Raw genomic sequence first — 23,576 nt, forward strand, 5'->3', positions numbered from 1 at the left:
GAATAAAATAAAATGTTAAAATTTATAAGATGTTTTTATATATTATAAGATGTTATGGTATCTGGCATGATTAATTTTTTTTTTATTTGTAAGATGAGGGGCGAGGAAGAGAGAGAGAGAGAAAGAGAGAATTGTTAATACAAAAAACTGTGAATTATGCCAAGCAATATAACAAATTAGTGAAGGTATTTTCATCTTATAAATTAATAATTACATGGAGCTTATAAGATGTTATAAAAAAAAATATAAGCTCTTATATGGTATAAGATATTTTTAATTTTAACAACAAGTTCCCAAAATGTTTGAATGAAATAAAATGATGAAACTTATACAAAATTAGTAATAATAACTATATAATTAATTTTAAGAAAACATGTCAAGATTTTAGAAGATAAGTTAAAAACTCTTTACTTTTTCTTAAAAAAACTTAGATGCTCCGAACATCTTATTTTTTAAGCTTACGAGCTCGTTTCTGGAAAGTTCATGGAACACTGATTAAATTTTATAAATTTTCAAAGATACGATGTAACATTTTGAAAAATATATAAATTGACCCAAAAAGAATCCAAATTTTTATAAGATCCAAAAGAAACAAGCTAAGGTGATGCTTCTGCTTTTGCAGGGACCATAATGATTCATATTGAAATGATGAATAATGATGAGGTAGGCAAGGATCTTATATTGGTTGTAAACGAGAAGTTTGAATGGCATATAAGCTACAAGACCTCTTCTCCCTAACGAGACGCCTTTTCAAGACAAAATCGTGAACTCGTGTGGAGAAAAGGTGCATCAACCAAGAAGAATGGACATTCATATAGAATTGAGCATTTGCATAAAAAAGGTGAAACGTCTATATCACAGTCCACCCTGAAAAGCTTACCATTACCAGAAGATGTGCTCTGGAAAATACCAAATTGTAATTTCCCAGTCAAAGGTGGCTGTGGGCAGATTGGAAAAAAGAAAAGCTAAGGAAAGAAAGAAGGATGTTGCAATATTCTCTCAACTTTTTCTCATTTGTTCCACAGCTTTAGGAGCATGGAGTTGCATGCTGCTTTAAGCCACTCCATCCCATCTCCCTCTATTCCAAACAAAATCATTGTGTCCCTAATATTAATAAGGGTTGATTATACTTAAATTCCTTTTAAAATGTGAAATTATACTTTTCTTATAATTTTTTTTTAAAATTATATATGCACACCATTCGAAAATTTTTCGTTTACACGTTATTCCTTTTCGTTAGGATTTAGAAGAAGAATATTAACATCAGAAAAAAAAATTGCACAAATTTTCAAATTTGCTCCTCATTCAACATTTCCATATATATTTGTGTACTTATAAAGAGTTAAATGTAATAAATATATATATATATATATATATATAAAATGAGGTTAACATTGTTGCATTTTTCCTCTTATAAGTACAAAATTATTATATGAGAATGTTAAATAAGAAGTAAAATAAAAAATTTATGTAAATTTTTGCTAAAACCAGTATTTTTCATTCAAAGTCTAACCAAAATAGGTTGGGTGTAAACTGTGAATTTTTTACAGAGGAGTAAGTGTAATTTTTTAATTGTATTTTAAAAAAAACTGTAATTTTATATTTTCAAAGAAAATTTACATATAATCAGCCCTATAGTAATGCATCTATATCTTTTAAGGTAAAGAGAATTTTTCACATGCCTCTCTCTCTCTCTCTCTCTCTCTCTCTCTCTCTCTCTCACACACACACACACACACACATAATGCAGATGCCCAGCGTAAGCTGGCAGGCTCCACCCTTCAATAGATAATAGCAAGATAGGCTTTACAGCAATACGCACAATGCAACAAACAAGCATGAATTAGTGCATCGCGTTCTTAGTAGAAAAGCTGCCTAATACATTCCATGTAATTTCATATGCTATTGGTTTGGGGACAACATTACAGACAGGTTCATGTATAGGGAAATTACATGAACTGGAATCTAAATTCAGTTATCAAAATAAAAGGGCGTCATCGTTTTAAATTCCTTGAGGTTATAAAAAGAATAATAAAAGAGTGAAAGCCGTCCTACACTTATCAATGGCTACCTCTGATTAACGATGCTGAATACGACTAGCAAAATTTAGGCACCATTTGTATAGACTAGACAAAAGTTTAAAAACCTAGAAGGGTAATTATCAGAATCTTGATGAGATATTTACAGAAATACTTCATTTAAATTTATCACGTATCTATTACACAGAAATGCACCAAGGCCTGTGCCACGACTAATAATTCATTGTATCAACAGCATACCACACTAGGGAGACATTGCGACATCCCATGATGCTGGAATACTACGAACAACGTTACACGAATCTTACTTTTTCACGATTGCACAATGTTTGATTGCGTAGAACGGAATTCCTCCAGTAAGACTTGAGATAATCAGAATCTCATCAATGGCTGCTTCCATGCACGGAATAATGCTATACAAAATTTTGTCGCTCTGGCTAAGAGATGCTGCCTTCTTGAAAAGAATAATTAGCCTGGACGCTTAAATAAAATATATAAGACAGGCACAACGATCAACAATGTTTTCCTATGTCCACCCTGAAGCAGGAATTCCGTGCTTCCGAAACCATTCAGGCATATGGAACCTTTCATAGAGGACAGGTCTTACATCCTTTTGCAGAGAAAGGTGCTTGAGCAATGGGAGGATAACTTCCATCAGCTGATAAGTACGCAGATCTACAAATTAGTTTTGAGGAAGAGAAGAGAAGAATGGGAGGAAGAACCAAATTTCTGTTACATATACCTGTACGTCGTGAGGTTGTCCAGGAGAAAATGGTATGCATGGAATTCCATTTAATGGTTGCAATAAGAAACTAAATGGGTTATTGTCAACAATTACAATTCGACAGAAGTCCTTTGACAAGCAAGATAAATCCTTTACATGTTCACGATACTCCCTGTTATTTGAAAATAGTGAGTCTCCAAGATAAATGAATAGGAGGATGACAACAATACAAATTTGCAGTAGGCACAGAATGGTAATTTAAGATGGATGTTGAATTCATACTACAATAGAAAGGTATAAGAGCAATGTTCTAGTGATTATCTATGCTAAAACTAGATTTCACATGGTACACAGTAACAAAATAATTCTTGATAAAATAAGAGGAATGTTAGTATATAAATAAAGGCATTCAGGTTTTCCTTAAAGCTGGTCCATCAAAAGAAGTTCGCGCGAGCTACTTTAGTCAAGATACATATTATATCACCACCATCCTTACTATCACCATAAAAGACTTGGTGAAAGGAAACCCAAAATTACGTCATGGAAGTAGTAAAGAAAACAGATGAATAACAAATGATGCCTTTTCATTTGTCTATCCTAAATATAGAACCTATATGGTACAAATCTAGATAATAAAGTCCAAGCCATTTAGCACCTGAATAGCCGGAGTATTAAATAGTAAGTTATACAAGCACAAACTTCTTTGGGCCCACAAATCCTTGTTCCACATTTTAAATACTGTTCAAACAGTCCAAGGTGCACAAATGAAATCGAGCTTTAATTGAGCTCAACACTGAACGGGCTCAAGTTGCTTCATATGTTAGGCACATTCAATCATTTCTTACCTTATTTAAGTCTAACTTGAAGCCAGTATCAAAATTTATCAAACAATAGCAGGTATACAATTTTGGTCTGTTATGAGTAAAGAAACAAGCCCGAACAAGCTTTTATCAAGTGAATTTTGGACCTCGATTACCTTGCTTTGTTCTTCAGTCCTAGCAACAACACATAAAAACTTCCCAAACCCACTTTTTCTCTTCCATATTTTAAAGTTTAATACTGAAAAAAAAAAAAAAAAAAGAAGAAGAAGTAATGAAAGAGATTACTGTGACGTTCTCCACTACAACTATTATTCATCTTCTTATGCCTTCCTTCCACCTACTGGCACAAAGTTTAACCGAAGTCGTTTTCATGTTAGACACTTCTTTATTTAGTTAACAATTGTGTTAGACACCTCAGAACTACACATTCAAAAAACTATCCACTTTGTACCTTTTATGAAATAATTCTACATACATGACCACCTTTTGTCTATTTTTTTCGAAATATAAACATGTAAGTTTAAAATCTGAATTGAACGGTTCCCTTAAAACATGTCAAACTAAGAAGATGAAGGAAGATTTTGGAAAAATAAATATTATATAATCTTTTTATCACATCCTAGCCTTATCAACAGAAAATGAAAACAGGCTACAAGCATGACCATCACAGTACATAACTAGGAAACAACAAACCACCAGCTTCTAAACTAGGAGGAGGAAAGCATCCTGGACTCAGAAGATGCAGGAAAAAATTGAGGATCTCTAGTTGATGAAAATCTGCAGCCTTATTATGTCTGGCCATGACCAAGCCCAATTTCAATTTGTCCCCAGACCAAGCTAACAGTCAAGTGATGCTTCAGTACCACATATGAGATGCATTATTCCCCGAAATCAACACTAATGTGGTCATCTCAACCACTACGTATTAACTCATTTAGCTATAATGTTTAATTCTACCAAATACATGAAATACTTTGACCGTTTGTAAACCATCCAATTAATCAGATTATGTTTAACTCCAGGTCTAGATCACCAGTGGCAGTAAATGCCAGTTACTGCCATACAGCAGCAGAATAAAAAAGGGGATTTTTCTATGTTGGTGCAGTAGTATAGAAGACAAGTTTGAGAATTTTCTGGCACTGCAATACTAATGAACTATATCAACATGGTTCTCATTGGTGAAACAGGGAGGAAGAAAGGATTCTGTTCGCAGGGCTTTGGCAAAGCAGAATGGATGCAACACCTCATTACTGATGTGTGGCCAAGCAGTGTGCCAGAGATGAAGACAACTCTCTAAGTAGAGTGCCGAAAAAGATGCTTCCAAAGTCCATTTTCATTTAAATTGACAGACTAAGAGGCTTCAATCCCAAGAAATAATTCAGAGAGAAAATGAAGAAAAATGATTCAGCACACTGGAGTACATTGCCAGCACGCAAAAGGGTCAAAGTGCGTTAAGCAATGCAATTAAAAACAATAAAATGAGAAAATTTACTTAGGTATAAATACAGGCTATAATTTCAATTTACATACACATTGAGGAGCAATACAAGACTATAATTTCAATTTACATACACATTAAAGGAGCACACGTCTGGAGAAATCTAATTCAAGTATGGAAGCTCAAATAATGACTAATGGAAAGAGTGATTAAAACCTATTTGACTGATGTTTGTATCACATGGTTCTCACAACACCACAGGGGGTTTAACAGCTGAGATTACACATTTGAAACAGTGACTAGTAAGGGTTGGCAACAGCAGAATGCGCAGTTCAGAAGCCAAATACAAAAAGAAAAAAAAAAGAAAAAAGAAAAAAAGTGGTCAATACTGCATGATACTGTTTAACCAAGGATGATTTCTGATATTATGTTCAGAATTAATCATCTTCAGAATTCATTATATTCAGCTGATTACATACTCTCCCAATCTTAACATTATCTTAGCACCATTGGGGATACAAGATGAAGTTAGTGACAAACATGGTATCCTGCTAGTGTACCGGTCGAATAGTGCGTGCTATTTATTTCTCCTATGTTCTTCGACTTTACACCACCATGCCCATGTGAACGCATCTAGATGTCATGCTTAAGTGGGTGTTAGCTATGCCTTGGACACACGAAAAAGCAACAGCAAATAGACAAATCTGGCAAATCTAAATGCAACAGAAATGCATAACCACTAACTTCTTGACAAAATATAATAAATCATGAGAAAATACCAAATATTCCCCGTGATTGACACTGCATGAACAGAAAACATACGTGCTAATGGTAGAAGGCCGATAAAGTCTTCGACTGAATCGATTGTCAACATCTATTCTATCAACAAGAGGTCTAGCATAGCCTGCAAGAACATAAAAATGATAATCTAACATGTAATATAAATTCTACACAAATGCAGCTGAAATGCTAAATATTGAGGAAAGTAAGGCATCATAAACAAACAGAAAACCTTCAAGTCCAGCTGTAAATAATACAAGATCAGCAAATTCACTAAGCTGGTTTAGAAATTCCTTCAGTCCAGGACGTTCAAACACTGTCACGTAGTTGATCTTAGGTTTGCCTTCAAATTCCTACAAGTCCAACCACACAAATAGTATGAGAGCAATATCAAATATCTAGACCCACTCCAGTTTTATGCCTAGTCATTGACATCTAACAGAATCGGTAACTCACCTTGTCAGAAGAGATGCATTCCAGTTCAAACCAATTTATGCCAGCTTCTGTAGCTTGGGTCCGTAGCATAGCTGGCAAACTGGATGTTTCATATGCACATACCAGAGTTTCATCCAAATCAAGAACGACCTGTCACCAGTGAGCAGATATGGATATTAGAAATTTAGATTAAAAATAAACATTAGCAACAAATCTGGCAGCTTCATGGTCATCAAAAGAATTATTTACACCAACACATGCTTAAACCATGCAATTTTATGAATGGTATTGACTTATGTATCTAAATCAGAAAAAACGATAACATTTAACTAGTTCACCAACAACCAATGAGATCAAAAGGGTGTGCTATCCACTCATAAGATTAGTAAAGCTAAAATTTCATATGGCTCCTTTTTCTTCTTATAAGCGGAAAATAATTTAAACTATCGCCCAATAAAGTTTTATGGATATAGCTTTATACCTTTCTAGTCCAGTAACAAAACCTCTTTAATTTCAACTAGATGTTTATGTGAATGAGCCATAAGTACAAAATCATACTCCTCATAGGTTGACCCCAAAATATCATATGCAAACTATAAGAAATCCAATATACAACCACTTGTTGAATTTGTATCCTTCATTTATGGAGTTCCGGTATGTAAATAAATCACGAATAGGATCCACTTGTCCAAGTAATAAAAGTAGAGTTTCTTTTTTCTACTTGATAGTATTAATATAATCTTGTATTTGATCAATTACCCATACACGGGGCTCTTGCCCTTGATTTATTTGAGACCTGCGCCACAACCCTATTCTTGTCATGGCTTCAAACTTCTACCACTTTAGGAATTGCGGGTTACTGCTTGTCAGCAGGGATTTCATGTCTGAAGTCTTTGCCATGCTTGTTTCACTTCACAATCACAATTTTCAGCTCACTAGATAATTCTTTGACGATATATTATGCAAATCCATTAGTATATGGACAGTGTTTCTTGCAACATATAGTCTTAAACTATCCTTATCCTATTGACCAGACACCTGTTAATGTGACTAATAAAGATAGGTAGATGGTACTGGATCAGGCAAATCAGTAAACAGCAATAACCAGGAAAAGAATATATGACAGTGAGGTTGCAAAAGATACAGCCATAGCCGTCATTTTGTACGGTACCTCTACAAAATGTTATGGATAAGTGGACTTACGTCATTGCAACATGTCAATAGCAGTTTCTACTTTCTAGAAGTCACTTCACACTCCAGTACATCCCATACACTAAATTTCCCCAGTATTAGTTCCAACTGGCAATAATAGATGTTCCGCAATTATAAATTAAGGCTCATTTAGATCTTCCGCCCCCCGCAAAAACTATAGATGCATCTGAGCTAGCAGGCTACGTCTTTTCTGGATTGCATTAATAAAGTATGCAAAAAATATTCTAGTGATTACTGTAACTGCAATGACAAAAGACTAAAACCTCATCCTACTTGAGTCCCTATGTCAGTCTAGCCAAAGAAATCTTCACTACATTCATCATAAAAAAGTTTTGCATCACAATACCAAAGTTTAGGCAGGTAGTGATTTAATGCAACACTTAGATTGATTTCACTGGAATGAAGTAGCATTATGACAATATGGCCCACTTTTGCCCATGTTAGCAGCAAATAGATTCCTAAATTTGACACCAGGATCTCATCACTATCTAATTTAAGGTAGCATTATATAGACAAATTGAAGGGGGACAGGACAAATTAAATATGAAATTATCAAATCCCTCTTGTTTTAACTCCAAATTCTAACAAACTATCAATCCTTAACACACTAGTTGAATCTCAGTAAATCCTACTAAGGAATACATAATCCCCAACTTAATTTAGCGCAGAGATCTTAATATGTACAAATTTATACACAAATTCGATCGATAGCTACAATCAACTGAAGCACTTCCCAAAGTCAACCATAATAATTTCAGCAACAGCGATGTTCATTAGCTCTTCTTAACCAAACAAATTCAAATATCTCCAAGTTTTAACCAAGCTCCTCGAAAATTACCGTTAGTTTCTCTAAAGGTGGAGAATCAACCATCTTCCCTCCACCAACGGAAACTGGAACGGCGGCTGGAGGCGGCGCCTCCTCTGGCTCTGCCGAGAACTCCGTCAGCTCAACCACCGACAGAGGCTTAAACTGCGGCGCGTGAGGGGCAGTAGAGAGCAAAGAGCCGGGACGGATGCCAACATAAGATAGGACCTGATTAAACGACGGGGTACCGCGGAGGATCTGTGCGAAGATCTGGAAGAAGAACGCCATCCAGTTCAGGAGCGTCCTCCACACCTGTATCGTCCGCGGCGCGTACACTTCAGCGGCCGCCAGCTCCGCCATCGTCAAACACGCGAATTCACACTGATGATTATCGCACACTGCGTAGACCTGAACTGGCGCCGGCTGATTATCGTGCGGACCTCCGGTCTCTCTTATCTTCAGGCCGCGGAAGGGGTTTATGAGAGAGTGAGAGTGTGTGTGGTGTGTGTTTTTGGGGCGACGGAGAGGAGAGGAGTGGTCAAGATGGAGGCGATGGCTATTCATCTAAGGCCAGACATCAGGCCAAGGAAAATTAAATCAAATGGAGAGTATGAGCCACGCTCTAGCGCTGAGACTGGGATAAAAATAATAAACAAGCAAAGATTAGTGTTATTGATACAGTTGGAATTTTGACCCTTTTCCCTTTTTGTTTTCTTTTTCTTTTTATGTATTTATTTATTTTTTCTGGTGGGGTTTGAAGTTTTCTTTCAGAATTTATTTGGATTAACGAACTTTATTTTGAGTGAAAGACTTCGTAAAAGAATTTTAAGTGAAATTTATTTATATTCATTTAAAATTAAATTAAAAAGATTTAAAATATGTTAAATTTAAAATTATTTAAATAAATTATTATTATAAATATAAAATACTTATTCTCAAATCATTCAACTATTTGCAAATAACTTAATTTAAACGTTATTAGCTTTTGGCTCAAAATAAGTCGGAAATTGTGTTTTTCGTTTTCAACTTATACTTTTTAACTACTTAAACTAAATTCATTTAAGCAGAAGTTATAAACTTCTCCTTATCATTTTTTACAACTTATTAATAAAAGTAAAATTGCATCTTTTATTACCGTACAATATAGGGATTCGTACTTTTAGTCTCACACTTTTTAGAACTAATATTTTTTATCCCACACAATTAAAAAACATTGCAGATGTGATCTCATGCACTGATTTCGTGAGATCAAATTTGTTAGATTTTAGGACCACATCTACAAAATTTTAAAATCTTATAAGACAAAAAATGTTAACTTAATAAAGTATATCGCCCATATCCTATAGAACTAAAAGTATAACTTTACCTATTAATAACGTTGTATATAACACTATATTTATCAGATACTTCAATTTTATTTTTATTTTTAAAACCCTCACAATATTTATTACAACTAAACTTATAATTGTCGATACAACTTATTTCAGTCGTAAAAGTAAAAAACTACTACAAAACATGGGCCTAACCCTTTTATATCTTTAGCTTTTGTTTCTTCTCCTCTTGTAATGAAATGGAAATTCATGCTTTTTTTAATGAATGGGGATTTAATGTTCAATAGTGGGGAAGTAGAGGATTTCATTCAATTCCATTAACCTAAAAAAACACTAGTTGATGAAGTGGTGATTAAGTTATGCTTTTCTTTAAAAAGTAGTTTTTGAATAATAATCATGTTGTGGAATATCTCTTGACATAAATTCTTCCATTTGATTTGGTAAAAAAAATTTATACTTTAGATTTCTTATTGTGAATTGACACATAACTCAAATGAAACTTGAAAAGGGAAAGTGTTCTTTTATTGGGTAAAAATACATTAAAATCTGCTGAGATTAGGACTGATTGTTCTATTTTTTGTAAAATTATAAATAATACCCCTCGACGTTGTAGATGTAATTATAAATACATTTATTGTTTAGTGGCAAAATTTTATACAAACACTCCCTAAAGTACATTACACTGACACACTCCTCAAGGGGTGCACCTATAATTTCATAAATGACAAGAAGTGTTTGTGTAATATAGTATTAGTGACGATTTCAATATTAACACTAAAAATATGTGTATTAAGACGACAACAGTTTTTATCTTGTCCCTGTATAATTGATACTTACAAAGTTTGTGTATAAAATCGTCACTCAATACGATCAGTGCCATATTTATAGTGACAATAATTATTTGTTGTCGCTAGGTCCTCATCATATATGTGTCATTAGTGTATATTTTTTTATCACTCTTACTCTTCTTGCTAATAACAATTTTTACAAAATAATAATAATTATTAAAATTATAAATTTAGTGTTGTGACAAATAAACATTCTTGTCAGTAAATATATATAATTAATGATAATATTGAAATTATCACTTAGTTTTTTTTTTTTTTTTTGTTGTCACTGATCTTCTACTTATTTTGTGGTGTGTTTAGAACGGATAAATAGCAATTTGCACCCCTAACTTTATTGTTTTTGCAATTTACCCTTTCAATGTACATTTGTTATGGTACTTTGTCCTTCAATAATTGTCACTAAGAGGGTGTTTGGCTAAGCTTTTTTAAAACATCTTATAAGATGTTTTAAAAGCTTATAAAATGTTAGATCTTATTTTAAAAATAAACTCTCAAAGTGTTTGGGCAAAATAAGATGTTAAAGCTTATAAAATGTTAGGGTTTTGGCATAATACAGTCTTTAATTGATAAAATGACTAAAATGGACATGTATACCATTAGAATCAAATCTTGTTTTATTTCTTGATATATTTTGTTTTAAATATTTTTAAAATATTTTTATAAATAGTATACATTAGTTTTATTTCAAATAAAATTTTTACAATAATAAAAAAATGACGAATTATTACTTAAACTTTTGAATAAAAATAATATATGTGTACATTTGTGCTAGTTGAATATTAATACGAATTTGGTTCACCATCTTCAGAAATAAAAAATCGAACCAAACACTGTAGGTTCGGTTCTGTTTAAACCCAAGACTATTCAGTTTTTTTTTTTTTTTTAAACTGAAAAATCCAATTTTTTTAAAAATATATATATAAATAATTTTAGTGTTTTTCCAATTTTATCCAAAAATACATGTACCAAAATATCAAAATCTAAAAAATAAAATGTATAATGAAAATAATATTTATAGATACAATTCAAAATTTCAAATCAAAATAAAAGAACACAATAACAATCCATTCATTTAATTTAAATTCAAATTTAATAGTACAACTATAATATTCAATATTCAAATAATACATATAGCAAATTGAATTGAAGTTCTGACATCGAGCATCAATCATCAACTTACACCTAAGAAACAAAACAAAAAGAAATTAGAAAACAATAAAAGTGCATGAAAAAAATCATTACTTACGACTTACTAATAAATGTGACTATGTGTAATGTGTGTGAGTAATAATAATTAATAAAATAAAATATATAAATTTAAAAAAAAAATGATTTTCAGTTCGATTCGATCATCGAATGATGACGAAAACACAAAATCAAAAACTAATTTTAAAAAAAAAACAAAAATTAAAACAAAATTTTCAATTTAATTCGATTCAATTCGATCGATTTAACCGAACTGGGAAAATCCCAAAGACATGGATTGTTAGGATTGGATCCACATCCACATCCACGCGCGTTGCAAGACATGGTATGAATCAAGAACAGCAATAGTAAGAAACCGACAAAAACATGGAATTCTGCCAATCACAAGAGACAGTTTCTTTCCCACTTTTGGTGGCTTTCTTAACTTTGTAGATCCCTATGTTTAATAATTCTCCATTCCCCCACACCCAACCAAACATACATCAACTCTTTTTTTATTTTTTATTTTTTTTATTTTATATAAAACAAGTTTACCACAATCGTTTGGCAGATGAGTCGAGTTAGTTCGTCGAGTTTGAATCGAGTCAACTTTGATCATCGAGTTTTTCTTTAATTATTTTTATATATTTAATTACACATATAATAGTATGACTATAAAAATAAAAAATTAGTGAGCAAAAAAATATTAAATGACAATTTTAATATTGTCACTAATTATATATATATATATTTAGTAATAAGAATGTTTAGTTTGTCACAATAATAAATTTTATGGTTTTAATAATTACTATTATTTTGTAAAAATTATAATTAAATTGAATTAGTAACAAAAAAAATGTGTACAAAGTGGTCACTAAATACAATAGGTGACATATCTAGTGACGATCCAATAACAATAAATAATACTTATCACTATATTGTGTTGTCACTATAGATGTGCCATTAATTGTATTCAGTGACAGTTTTATATACAATTTTTATCACTAATAATTATATAATGATAAGATAAAAATTATTATTACTTAATATATATTTTAATGATAACTTTAAAATTATCACATGATAATTTGTCAATATCATATTGTTTTGCGGTGTATATCAAGTTAATAAACAAAATATTTATTATATATTAGAATTATATTCATGCAATATCTCATATTTTAATATTATATAATCATCAAAGTATGGTATTTTAATATCTATCTAAAAATAAGCATAATTATTGATTTTTAAATTATCTAATAATTGAAGAAAATAAAAAATATATTTTTTGTTAAAAATAATTTGAGTTTGTCAATTTAATATAATAAATAAATATTCTAAAACAATATTTTTTTAATTGTAAAAAAAATTAAAAAAGTTAGAGTTCGAGCTCGAGTCTCACAAAACCAAAAACCCGAGCTCGAGCTTGAGTTTTTTGCCGAGATCGAGTTACATCCCTAGACCACAATCACGAGTTAGGTCATGCATTTTAAAATCTTCGATCGATTATAAAAGTAGTATGTACTAGAGATAATTACATTTGCATTCTTAACGAATGATCTATTTATACAAATCATTCATATTTTTTTATAATTACAGAACCCACCCTAACTGCCTAAAAGCAAGAATACTTTGTATAGTGATGTTGAATTTTCTAAAAGGTATTCGTATATTTTTTCAAAAAATAGGGGTAGTTTATGTGAAGGGAAAAAAACAAGCAACCTCACATTGTAAATGAGCAAATTATCCCCTTGAACAAAATTAGCAATTTACCCCCTAGACATGGAGATAAATTGCTTCATTTTAATTAATACAGGGGGCGTAAATTGCTATTTTTTTTTTAAATAGGGATAATATGCTCTTTATAATATCACAAATGACTAAATTGCATTAAACTCTTCGTGTAAATGATGTTGATGTTACTGATAGATGTATGTGTAATTTTTAAAAAATATGAATAATTTATGTAAATAAACTATAAATATGGGAGTATAGACGTAATGATCCTTTTATTTAATTTCCTCCGATGTCATTTTTGCGTCTTAGCTGCGTCAGAAAAGGAGTTACGAGTAGAATAATCATCGTTCCATGGATCAAAAAACGTTGTACTACGGTACAACTTACAAGAGCTATCAATGCCGATCAAAAAGACAAAATCAGACAAGTCAAGTCTGCATCACAGAGAAGACTTCACTGCAAAAACCGTGTCTCATACATGCACAAAAAGACTTGGATTTTCAGATCATATACGCTACTGACCGTGTTCGTGACTTCGGAAATTGACCTGCGAACTAGTCATTTTCGGTTCGGGCAGAACTAACGACCTGCAGATCGGCTGTAGACAGAGTCGACGTCTGGAACAAGAAGGGAGATCAAGTTGATGCAAGATTCAAGAAACAAGCAAACTCATGTTGTCCAATTCTCAACAGCGAGAACCAGGTTTCCCAAGAAACATATGTTTCAGAAAATGTATAGACACAAAACATATCAATATCTGCTGTTGTGTCACATGTGGAAAGTACATGTAAGGATGGATGACCGCAGCAATCGCTCGTGTTTTATCTCATAACTGATAAGAATGGTATTTACATTTCAAGGAATGATAGTCTAATCCTACAAAACTGTAAATCAATCAATGTAAGGCAGAGTGTGAACGGTCAGGTATAGTGTAGCGGAAAAGAATCAGCATAGAGCAATATATATGATCCTCCCAATTAACGGGACGATACACTTCAAAGTGATGCTGGAATATCTCTAGAGAAACTCACTCGACCAGAAACAGTTCAGCAAGAATTGACCTCAAACGTCATATGAATGGGAAAGCCACGGATGCTGTAGCGCCTCTCTTGCAGTTGGGCGTCTCTCGGGATTGATCTCAAGCAAGTACCTTAAAAAGTCGAGGAACTCAGGATCGGATATCTGCAAGTGATGCTCCAGTGACGACTCCTCGGGGATAACGTACTCCAGCTGATTTGCTTCCTGTTACAGGTTTAGGTGGTTGATGGCTATTATCCATCGATATACAATGCCAGAAAGGCTACTTGAAATTTTTCGCAAACCTTTCTGGCGAAACTTAAACGTGCAGTCAATAGAGATTTATCTGTTGGATAAAGGAATCAATTGACAGACAAAAGAACTTTAAAGGAGATGGAAAATAATCATTAATTTGCCGACATCTTAGAACCACATAGAAAATCCAAATAGTTAAAGGTTTTGGTCAACATATCAATTTAAAATACAAAATGACATGGATCATTACCAAGCATAATTTGAATAAGACGGGAGAACGAAAGTAATACATAAAAGCATACCTCATTTATATAATACAGATCATATTCTTTTGTAAAATATTTGTGTGTCTCTTGGCCCTTCTGTAGCATATCCATGTCAATAGGACCAAGCAGCCCAATCATGCGTGCGAGCAGCATTACAACGGCTTCATTTGGAAAAAGTACCTGAAGCGCAGCAGCAGATGATTGAAGGGAAATCATGCACATGTATTTACCACCACATGTAAAAAGTACGCAGATCGGGTATTAGATTGGGATTATCTTTCTGCTTCTCAACGGAAGCCATCAAATGGGTTCTCAATTTGCAAAAGTTGTGTTTTATGGAAATTGTTTCTTAAAACTCATGTCTGTTTGGCATACCTAGACAAATTTCGGCCAATGTACTCTTCATCCATTTCCCACCTATACTCAACTCAAACCGTTGAACTTTTTGCCGTGAAAAACAATCCGTCATATACGCATTCCAAATCATATTTAACTTCTCTAAATTTACATTTTCTTATTTTTTTCTCTAACAATTAAATTTCTCAAGACAGACATACCGTAGAATCACCGCCAAACTGTTGTTAGAGAAACCCTTCAACGAACTACCACAAAACATAGCTCTTCCATGTCCTAATCAAATGGAGCTAACATAAAACCTAAAACAACGAAAAACGCGAACAATAAAAGATACCTCCCCAGAATATAACTCGGCCAAAATGCAGCCAATGGACCACAGGTCAATCTTCTGGTCATAAGGGAGGCCTAACATAACTTCAGGAGCCCTATAGGAACGAGATTGTACATACAAGGATAGGTTGTCCGTCTGAAAGCAACTGCTTCCAAGATCAATAACCTTTATCTCACATCTTCGGTAACTTTTGATCAGAATATTCTCTGGCTTTAGATCACAGTGGATGATTCCCAAATCATGCAGATACAATACCGCCTCCAAACACTGTTGAGTTATAACCTGCAACGGCATAAGCAACACTAATATGTCATTTTGTTCCTGATAATATGTTTACATGATCTTTCCAAGCATATATGACACAATTATATTATGATTATCCGCCAGGTAACTTCTTTTAATCGGAATTAGAGATAAGTTTCGGGCTAAGAGAACCTGCAGCCTGTGCAAAGTAAAATATGGCTCCCCACCAGATTCTTGGTTGTATTTCTGGAATTCATACAAGTTAGCTCGCAGAAGTTCAGTGACGATAAACAGATGCTCCTGCATACAATGTTGAACAGAAAGTATACATGATCAAGAATGAACGGATTACTTGATCACTTCAAGACAGTGCTTCTGACCATATTAATTAATCACTTCAGGATAGATTGCTTCCGATTATACATGGTTCTACTACATTGAAAATATAAACATGAAGAATATAAATAACAGGTACTTTTTGCCTGATCGACAAACTATTCAACACATTTTCTGAGTGAGTGTACTCCCAAAACACAACCAGGTATTCTGCCACACAACTTCAAATGCCATAACAAAATTAATAAAGAAGACATTGTATCTGAAGACATCATACAGGATACAGGTCTGGATTGACAAAGACAATAATCTCACATAAGATTGTTTTCAGTCAATTAACTTTTCTTCATGTCCTCAAAACTCTTCTACTATCTTATTTATTTATTTCATTTATTTTTTATTTTAGAGTAAATTACAACAAGTTTCCTTAAGGTTTAACATAATTACAAATATCCCTCGTTTAGAAAATTACCAATACCTCTTTGATTTTAACGACTGCCTAACAATTAGACCAATCCATTCGTCTCTGTTGGGTTTTCATCCATTTTTTGGTGAACTGACCAAAATGCTCTTGTGGATGATGAATTACAATTTTACTTAATTTTTTAAAATTTTCTAAAAATTTTATGGACTACAAACACAATTTTTTTTGCAATTTTTCATCCACCTTGTCCAATTTTCTTTTTACAATTTTTATTTGTTTAAAAAAAAAATACAGTAAGGACAAAGTTGACAATTCCATACTTCCATCCAATAATTACACAATCTCATCAAATATCAGGCGGTATTTGTAATTTCTCAAACAACGAAAGAATATTCATAATTATGCCATACTTGAGGAAATGTCGTTTTAATTTACCCTTTACTCGATTGAGCACAATTAGTACATCAATAACAAATTTGGTACTGTTGATGAAATTTATTAGCATAGGTCAACAACACTCAACAGTAAAATACATCCAGTGTACTGTAATTAGTAATTAAACCACAACCACCCTTATACTATTATTTGAAAACACACACCACATTTCTTTTCCTATCTTTCCGGCATAAATACAGGTATTCTTATTTCTACCATTTCCATCATTCAATAAAAGAGGTTGACTTAAAGTAGGTGGGGCCCATACCATTCTTAGAACAAAATAAAGATGAGTAAAAGAATACGCACCCAACATCACCGACGTACTAATTACCAAATAAATTTGTGTGTACATGAAAAAACTAAGTGAAAGTAAATTCAACCTTAAAAATATTGAATTTTTGAAATAGACAAACTTATTCTTAATATCCCATTGTAAAGCACAAAAGTTCTTGTGATGGTGCAAATTTTCCGTAGAAATGTATATGATTGGTGCGTATCATCATGTATATTAGACTTAATATTTTTATCTTCCTAAAGTTTTTCAAGTTTATAGTAGCATAATATTGAACATCCTACCAATATTAATGAAATCTAAATAAAATTAGTTATAGTTTGATAATATGATCGTGAGTCCGAATTTTGTCAAATGTCTTTGACCTTGTATCAAGCATTAATTCTTATCTTTCTTTTTTTTAACCAATTTGTTGTAAACAAGTTGCAAGCTACTTTAATAAAAGACATAACATTATTATGGCCTTTATTGCATGAATGACTTGAATAATACATAGGGAAAAAGTTTTGCTTATATCTATTCCACAACAATCCAAAGAAAAAAACAAGGAAAAAGAAAGAAATAAAACAAGTATTCTATATAGTAAGTCAGTCTATCCCACACTTTACGGGATTTCTATTTTGATCCCATTTTGTTAAAAAAAGTTTTCAAGTTAGTTGTCCGCAACTTTTAATCATCACTTTTTAATGGGAAAAATGGTCAAATGTTAGTCGAATTACGTTGTCTTTACATATTTAAATATTATAATTATTTTTTTGGCTCTTCTGTTTGTTCAATCTTGAACAATACAATTTATATTTATATGTATTCTTTTTTCTTTTTTTTTTCTAGATGAACATGAATATGCTATTACTTTGAAATTTCATCATGGAGGCACCTCCAACAATAATTAGACTAACGTTTGATTACTTCTGCCGTTAAAAATTGACGATAAAAGTTGCGGAGGGCTAACTTAATTTTTTTTTTAACAAAATGGGACCAAAACAGAAATCCCGCAAAGCATGGGACTAATAAGGAAATGTGCCTTCTTCATGGGACCAAAAAAGTAATTTTACCTGATTAGTTTTATCTGAATTTCCCTCTATTTTTGTAAAGAATCTATTATAAGCTTAACATCATTTCAGAAGAAGATGTTAGCATGATCAGACAGGAACGATCAGTGCCATAATTTGCATTCTCAAAATTTACGGCATTGTGAAGCTACAAAGATATTGAAGTTTCTGTTATGCATACCTGATGGTAGAAGTAATCATAAAGACGTAGAATGTGGTGCTCGTCAGCAGGATCATGTTTGTTAACAAACTTTAGAAGTTTGATCTCATCTAAGCTTTGATCAAAAAAGTCCTTGTCATTCTTTATGATCTTTAAGCAAACATCCATCCCTGAATAAAGATCATGGGCCTGGACAACTCTGCTGAAAGCAGCAGATCCGAGGAATTCCGTAACACAATATCTTCCTGCTATGACACTATTCAGAACAATAGGAAGCTCCTTGTTCTCTTCAAATCCAGTCCTGTAAGTGGCGTAAAAGAATTGAGCACAATGTTAGAACAAATCAGTATTAGAGACAGAATGTTCTGACATGACTTAAAGAACAAATCAAAATCTACCGGAACTTGACGTGCAGAAACAAATACTCTAGCACTTAAACTTTTTAAACCAAATCGGCAGCCAGTACAGATCATGAAGATACAATTAAATATGAGTTTCTAACAAACCTGTTTTTCCTATGTATAATTCTCAGGTTGAATATCTCGTAATTATCTCCCTTGTTGCCATAGATCATGAGTTCGTCTGGGATAGCACCATCCTCTTCATCTATCGAGGCTTCAGCATCGTGGGTTTCGTCAGCAATGACTTCATCATCCATGAAATCGACGTTGTTGTCTTCTTTTAACTGACAATCTTTCTTGAAATTACTCGAGTCATGCGTGCTGCTGAAACCACCATTACAATCACTCGTAGAACTCCTCTGGTTGGAGACGTTAGTCTCAATTATGGTGTGTTCTTCTCCTAATGGACCCGACTGATAGTCGTGTAAATCCATCACCTTTAGATTTTCGAGGTTGTAATTTGCAGGATCACCTTCATAAATCCTACCCACACTGCTGCAGCAAGCACAGAGAGGGACTGAACAGCTATAACCATTGCAATATTCTTCACACTTCTTATCACATTTTTCAAGTTGAAACTTCTCATCCAATTCATAATAATCTTTACAAGGTTCATATTTCAAGTCATCTCTCGAAGCTAAAGCCCGTCCATTTTCCAAAAAGTTAGTGCTTTCTTCAGAAATCAAACTATATTTCAGTTCATGTTCAACAGGCACTCCCGTTCGCACAGTCATTACAAACTTATCTTCACTTGGGTCAGCATCGAAATCTCTGTCGCCAAAGAACGGCGGCATTGCATAATCTTCATCATTCTCCTTGTACCAGAACAAGTCATTTTGCAAATCAAAATCAGGATAATCCCGAGCTGTGCCAAACTGAGACAATCTATCCGATGAAGATTGTGAAGCTGGTTGGCTGGCACCAATCCCATAAGGATTTGTGAAATCTGCTGTAAAATATAACAAAGATTAGAACAAAGATTCAGGCCACGCAGACAGCCAAAAAATCTCCAAGCATTGGCCACATGCTGCTAAGAAAGCGTGGCGAATGACCAATCATATATATCGTCTAATACTAGAAATACTGCAGATTGATGATTCATGAGATCCCAACATAACCAAAAATCACATTCTATTCTAAGAAAAAACGAGCAACTGTACAAATTTGATCTGAAAAGAGATTTCTTGACGTCGATTGATATGTTGATTGACAAGAACTTTGCTGACTTCATTTTGACGGATTAGCCAAATTACTGTGATAAAAGTCAGATTATTGCTGTGAAGGAAAGAGAAATTGAAGCCATAGTTGTGTGCAGAAGCTGATTTTCGTATTGTATTATTCATCGATGGTGCCTCTGGTGGGTTTAAATACAGAGAAGAAAAATTAACTACTGCTAACGTCTTAACTAACTCTTAACCAAAATTGCTAACAGACTATGCTAACTAAAACGTGTTGTAATGAAAGCTATATACATAACACGACTTTACACTAAAGCAACTAAATGTGAAAACGTGTAAGTACTAAAAGAAGCGTGTGAGAAGGTGAACTCATGAATGCGTTTCTAGGCAACACTGTCGTCGTCTTCAGCCAACTGTGTCAGCAACCTCTGTTCTTGTGAAGGTCTCACTTTTATCACATGGTATCAGAGCCTTCTTGTGAAGGTCTTTGAATACCCCTTCTGTATAAACACCATATACTCTAATCAATGGCGACTGAAGGAACGAGTAGAGAGAATGCAACTGCAGCAGACTCAGCAGCGAGACAAGACCCTGAGTTTTTGCAGCTTCATGGCGGAGATCACACTGGAATGGTTTTGGTGAGTGCTTCATTCGACCGAATAGATTTTCTGGCCTGGAAGAGGTCAGTGATTATTGCACTTCGTGCAAAGATGAAGCTAGGCTTCATTGATGGGAGATATGTGATGCCAGACAGAACTTCAGCCATTTATGACACCTAGATTCATATGGATTCAATGGTAGCCTCTTGGATTGCCTCGATCACACAGGGCACGTCCAATGTTGTTGAGTATTTCAACAATCTAACTGCACTTTTGGGGTGAACTAGAGTGTCTCATGCCGACCAAAACATGTACATGTGGGTTGTGCACCTGTGGATTTATGAAGATTACAGATGAAGAAGACAACCTTACTAAACTTGTGCAATTTTTTATGGGATTGGATGATAGTCACAACGGCATAAGAAATCAGATACTGGTTATGGATCCATTTCCAAGCATCAACAAGGCATACTCCATGGTTCTTAGAGTTGAAAGGCAAAGGTTAGTAAATATGCAGACAAATGACAACAATGAGGGGATTGCATTGCATACCAAGTGGAGTGATAACAGAGAGGTTTTGGGACAGAGGTCAGACATACAAAGTACAAACAGAGGTGGCTATAAGGGCAGAGGACCTACAGATAAAAGATCACATATATGCTCCAATTGTGGAAAATCAGGCCACACCGAAGATACTTGCTTCAAAATATATGGCATACCTGACTGGTATAAAACTTTGAAGGATCCAAAACGAAGAGATAGAGGACCAACAAGGGGCTTCAATGTAACAATTGGGGAAGGCAACAATGGGTGAACAAGTTCAAATGACTTCGGTGAAGCAATGAAACAAGTCAATGAACTGTTAAAGTTGATGAAAGGACAGCTACCAATGCAGCCAACAGATCCCTTGCAGGTCAATTTTGCGCAAGGAGAAGACTTTGCAGGTACAGGTGCATCACATAATTCCTATATTTGTGATTTTGGTCCATGGATGTTGATAGTGCCACTAACCACATGTGTGCAGATCCATCTTCCCTCACACATGTTCATTCACCCACACATAAATCATTTGTTCACTTACCTGATGGTTCCAACTGGGCTTCGTGTGTTGAATTACGGCGTTCTACCACTGGCTATTGCGTCTTTTTGGGAGGTTCTTTGGTATCTTGGAAGACCAAGAAACAGGCCACTGTTTCTCGTTCTTCCGCTGTAGCCGAATATCGTAGTGTGGGTACAACCATCTTTGAGTTACTTTGGATCTGCTATCTTCTCAAGGAATTTGGTATTTCTATCGACTCTGCTATTCCTTTTCACTGTGATAACAAGACCGCTGTTCATATTATAGAGAATCCTGTCTTCCATGAGTGCACTAGGCATCTTGATATTGATTGTCATCTTGTTCGCGATCATTTCAAGCGTGGTTTATTCGTCCTCACCATATTCCTAGTGCTCAGCAGGTTGCAGATTTATTCACCAAAGCTCTGCCAGCTGCGTCCTTTGGTCGTCATTTGTCCAAGTTGGGCATGGTCTCCCATGCGCCAACTTGAGGGGGTATGTACAAATATACATTGCTGCTGAACAATTACTCTGCTGAAAGAGATGCCTTTACAAGAAAATCGAGAATTATCACTATATTACTGAAAAGAAGGCCAGCAGGATAAATCAACAAAAACAGCATAACATCAACTTCTATAAAATTTGACCAATCTTTGAAATGTCATACTGCACAACAGCAAACACTTTACATATAAAACTAACATCAATCCGTCCCATGATCGTAGAAAGAAACAAACAATGCATTAAGATAGCATCAGTGGAAAAAGAGGGGAAAAGAGTAATTCAACATCGACATAATTAACATCAAAAGAAAAGAAAGAGAAGGAAATTTTTACCACCAGAAAAACATAATTCAGCAGTAGAAGAACCCAAACTCACAAACTCATCATCAGAGGAACCCTTTGAGCTCCTATCACCACCACCGTCAGTGAACTCATGCGGCGGTGGCCTCCGAGTGGGCGGAATTCTCAGCGGCGGAGGCGGGGGCACCATGGGAAAGAAGAACTTGGCGAAATCAGAGGAGCCCTGTTGAGATTTCTCCATGACATCCTCCATGAGAGCTGATTCACACTCCGATAAGCCATTTTCCCTCAAGAATTTCAACACCGCCTCGAATTCAATCTCTGCCATGTGAAGCACGGAACAGAAGAATTGAATTCAAAAGACAGGAAAAAACAAAGAGAAGTAGTGAACAAATAAGGGTGGGATCATGGGATTGGAGTGGGAGTGGGACGATGTCTGAAGGGTCAAAAGTAGGAGGAGTTGATGACGGAAATTGAACATCAGCAGTTGGGTTTTGCATGTCCGCTTTCTCTGTGTCTCTCTCCATAAATATATATATATGTATAATAGGTACGTATATATGTATGTGTGTGTAGATATAGAGAGAGAAGCTGCCTGTGTATGAGAGAGAGAGAGAAGTGTGACTTTCAACTTTCTCTGTTTAGTTGTTCTTTTCTTTTTCCTCTTCCTGCTGTAATTCAGAAGCCAACGGGAAAGAGATTTCTTACAAACGTTGAAATGCAAAGGACTGATTTCTTGGTGGTAATGGGAAAAAATATTATTCAACTATTAAATCAATTATAGAATAAATACCATATATTTGTTATATAATTTGTCATTTTTTTAAATAATATATCGATCACACTATAAAAATATTATATTTGTAATAGGTTCAAGATTAACCGAATCCAATCTACATTAGAATTTTCGATGGGAATTGAAAATGAATGATGTTCTCTCACAATTTCGTGGGGTTAATTATTAATATTAAATATTTATGACTAAGTCATAAATGTTTATGAAATAATTC

The 23,576-nt window shown here is 34.0% G+C and overlaps 2 protein-coding genes across 5 annotated transcripts; both read right to left on the bottom strand.

Moving 5' to 3' along the window:
• Positions 1–2,158: 2,158 nt before the first annotated feature.
• LOC105160889 (uncharacterized) lies at positions 2,159–8,839 on the bottom strand. The gene is made up of 6 exons (XM_011078393.3): positions 8,288–8,839; positions 6,259–6,387; positions 6,035–6,155; positions 5,845–5,926; positions 2,782–2,935; positions 2,159–2,697 (listed from the first exon to the last, which is right to left on the bottom strand). Exons 1-6 carry the CDS (start codon positions 8,816–8,818, stop codon positions 2,566–2,568), a joined length of 1,149 nt encoding a protein of 382 aa, XP_011076695.1. The 5' UTR covers positions 8,819–8,839; the 3' UTR covers positions 2,159–2,565.
• Positions 8,840–13,684: 4,845 nt separating this feature from the next.
• LOC105160890 (uncharacterized) lies at positions 13,685–23,200 on the bottom strand. Of its 4 annotated transcripts, XM_011078394.3 has the most exons (8): positions 22,600–23,190; positions 19,036–19,879; positions 18,551–18,830; positions 16,020–16,127; positions 15,588–15,866; positions 14,933–15,076; positions 14,420–14,600; positions 13,685–13,975 (listed from the first exon to the last, which is right to left on the bottom strand). In XM_011078394.3, the coding sequence occupies exons 1-7, from the start codon at positions 22,892–22,894 to the stop codon at positions 14,421–14,423; spliced, it is 2,130 nt and encodes a 709-aa protein (XP_011076696.1). In that variant the 5' UTR covers positions 22,895–23,190; the 3' UTR covers positions 13,685–13,975; position 14,420. The 4 variants fall into 4 exon arrangements, 3 of the variants coding, with proteins under 3 accessions (XP_011076696.1, XP_011076697.1, XP_088735797.1); XM_011078395.3 differs by lacking the exon at positions 13,685–13,975 and having other exon boundaries at positions 14,094–14,600; positions 19,036–19,876; positions 22,600–23,187; XM_088879671.1 differs by lacking the exons at positions 13,685–13,975; positions 16,020–16,127 and having other exon boundaries at positions 14,094–14,600; positions 22,600–23,193.
• Between the last annotated feature and the right edge of the window lie 376 nt (positions 23,201–23,576).

The sequence above is a fragment of the Sesamum indicum genome, linkage group LG4, assembly GCF_026168435.1.
Source record: "Sesamum indicum cultivar Baizhima isolate 11 linkage group LG4, ASM2616843v1, whole genome shotgun sequence".
NCBI classification, from domain to species: domain Eukaryota; kingdom Viridiplantae; phylum Streptophyta; class Magnoliopsida; order Lamiales; family Pedaliaceae; genus Sesamum; species Sesamum indicum.